The 2,500-nt window shown below is 36.4% G+C and overlaps 1 protein-coding gene across 1 annotated transcript in view; it reads left to right on the top strand.

The window, feature by feature from the left end:
* LOC137988095 (QRFP-like peptide receptor) overlaps nt 1-2,500 on the top strand; it is a 17,167-nt gene that overhangs the window by 13,564 nt on the left and 1,103 nt on the right. The window contains exon 2 of the mRNA XM_068834158.1: nt 2,134-2,500. This exon is cut by the window's right edge and continues 1,103 nt beyond it. Within this exon, the coding sequence (XP_068690259.1) occupies nt 2,134-2,500 (367 nt within the window). The remainder of the gene's footprint in view (nt 1-2,133) is intronic.

The following is a 2,500-nucleotide window of genomic DNA, read 5'->3' as shown; positions in this document are numbered from 1 at the left end:
TTATCACATACTGATGAACTAAAGGACATTTAGACTTGGTAACATGTAGGGTCTTACACTTTTCGGCATTCAGCGTGACAGGTCACCCTGAAACTCAACACAATCATCTACAAATGCGATGTTACGATAAAGTACACTGTCATCAGCAAAAAGCTCTGTACTACAGCTTACATTTAGGGGGAAGTCATTTATATACAGCAGGAAAAGAAGTGGCCCTAATATACTCCCTTGACGGACACCAGATATATCACTTCATTTACCTTCTTGTTTTTTAACTAACGGTAAATAAAATTTAAACTAACTTAAAATGAGAATAAAACTAAAAAACAGGATGACTATATTCGTGCAAAGCTGTAACAGTTTGTCCAGTTTCCCCCTTAGTTTTCTTCTCTTAATCTCCTTTTGTTCTTTATTTTCGTACTCTAAGGCATTTTTAATTGACATTTCAAAATTTCAAACTTTAAGAAATGTTAAAATTTTCTCATTCGTTGTGCGCTTTATTCTTGTATTCTAAAACCTTATTGTCGTTGCTCGGACTTTTATGCAAATATTTTAGTCTCTTATTATTTCAAAAATGTTGTCGGTCAAATCCATTCTCAGGTTGAATCCGTTTTTACCTTATAGGTTAAATTCGTGATCTGCATTTTACCTAGGTTGGATATGCACTCTACCTTGATAGGATTGAAAACACCAATACCTTCCCTCAAGCTCTGTCTTACGCATCTCAACACATCTTCTTAATATTTCATATATATCATCTTATCGGCTTCTGCATTCATACACTGATCGATTTAGTGTCAACATTACAACAAAGTTAGGAAACAAAGAACTGTACTGTGTACTTACCGGTGATCGAGCTCCGGCCTTCCAGATCTATAGTCCTGTGTCTTCATCAGTACACTACGACGACGAACATGCGCAACCCAACACAGTTCTTTTCATAAATTACTTTTGTATGGTAAGTCAATTGCTATCTACGTCTAAAAACCAATCCTAATTCTAACCTGACCCTAATTTTTCTCTAAGCTTAATTTAGGCTTCAAAAAAGTTACTTCAATCTATCTAAGTGCGTATTCGACCTAGGTGAAATGAGGATCACCAAGTTAACCTAAGTTAAAAAGGATTCGACCTGAGAACGGATTTTACCGGCAACATATATATGCGGAATTTTATGATCTTGAACTTGGACTTGAACATTTAAAGGACTCGACAAATAAAAAATGTCGTCTATATGTATCAAAGTATTGGCACATATCGTTTGAAGAAAAGAGCCAAGTTTCTCGAAACCTATACATAGTCAAAACATTTCAATTTCCGCTATTTAACAAACGTGTAACAGGTATAGATTATTTTCGGTCTTTCAGTTAACGTAGAACAGTATTGAAGTATTGAAGTATTTTGGGGTAGATTATAAAGAACCTACAAGGAAAAAGGTAAGCAAAAGTCAACGATTTTGTGTGCGCTTTTACAAGACATTTACTAAACTAACTCGGAAAACAACCCAGAAATGTGTGCATGGGGTTGAAACATTGTCTTCTCAAAGATAGCGTCCTCTTGTGGATCAATATTCAGACTCATCAACTCAAGCCTTTGTGCTCGATGTCAATGCGCCACTTAGAGGCCGCTTTTATTGGTTCTATTCTGTGTCACTTCACTTTCAGCTGCTTTATCAAACAATCATGATAAAATACATTTTAGCACGGAATGTTACTAATACGAAGTGTATTCGTTCATTGCTTTAAAGCGAGATTGCGTGTATATGAATAATCACGATGTTTTCGTGCAAATTGGGACAAAAAAATATTGTAGGTTTTCTAAAAGCCAACTAAACTGCACGAGCACAGAGGTCTTAAATTTATCAGTGTTTAATTTTTTGAAATTGTACGAAAAAAAAATTGTGGCTACTTATTGATATTAAAGAAAAGAAAATTTATGATAATTGTGCAGGGGACTCACATTTGATTGGTTATCTGTGATTATTGGCCAATCAGAATGCTTAGTTTGTTACCTTCGATTTTCTTACCGAATTACCTCTTTCCTCTTTTTTGTATTGCGTTACCTAACAACCGCATTTCTCTTAGCCGATCACAAACTATCCTAATGTTCTAACCGTCGTTTTCTTTCTTCACGTAGATGGCCAATGATTCTCATCACCAAAACAGAACACTTCCTCCAAATTTTGAGCCCATTTCTTCATCCGAGTGCATCGCCTGGCTGACAGTATTTAACATCGAAGCTGTTGCTATAGTGACCATGAATGCCCTTACAATCATTATTTTCCTGAAAGAGCGAATCCTTCACAAGCGTACCTCGTACCTGGTGATCAGCCTGGCGGTTGCAGACATGTTTGTTGCATACATCTTGATCACTGAGAGTTTGTTATTGGGCGTCAATTGTAACTTGTGGACGATAAACCTGTTCAGGAGCTTTGACATCATCAGATGTTTTGCAAGTTTGGCACATTTCTTTACAGCAGCCTCTGTAGCAAACCTTGCTGCTA

The sequence above is a fragment of the Montipora foliosa genome, unplaced genomic scaffold (assembly GCF_036669935.1).
Source record: "Montipora foliosa isolate CH-2021 unplaced genomic scaffold, ASM3666993v2 scaffold_406, whole genome shotgun sequence".
In the NCBI taxonomy this organism is placed as follows: domain Eukaryota; kingdom Metazoa; phylum Cnidaria; class Anthozoa; order Scleractinia; family Acroporidae; genus Montipora; species Montipora foliosa.
This window is presented reverse-complemented; position numbering and strand designations above follow the sequence as displayed.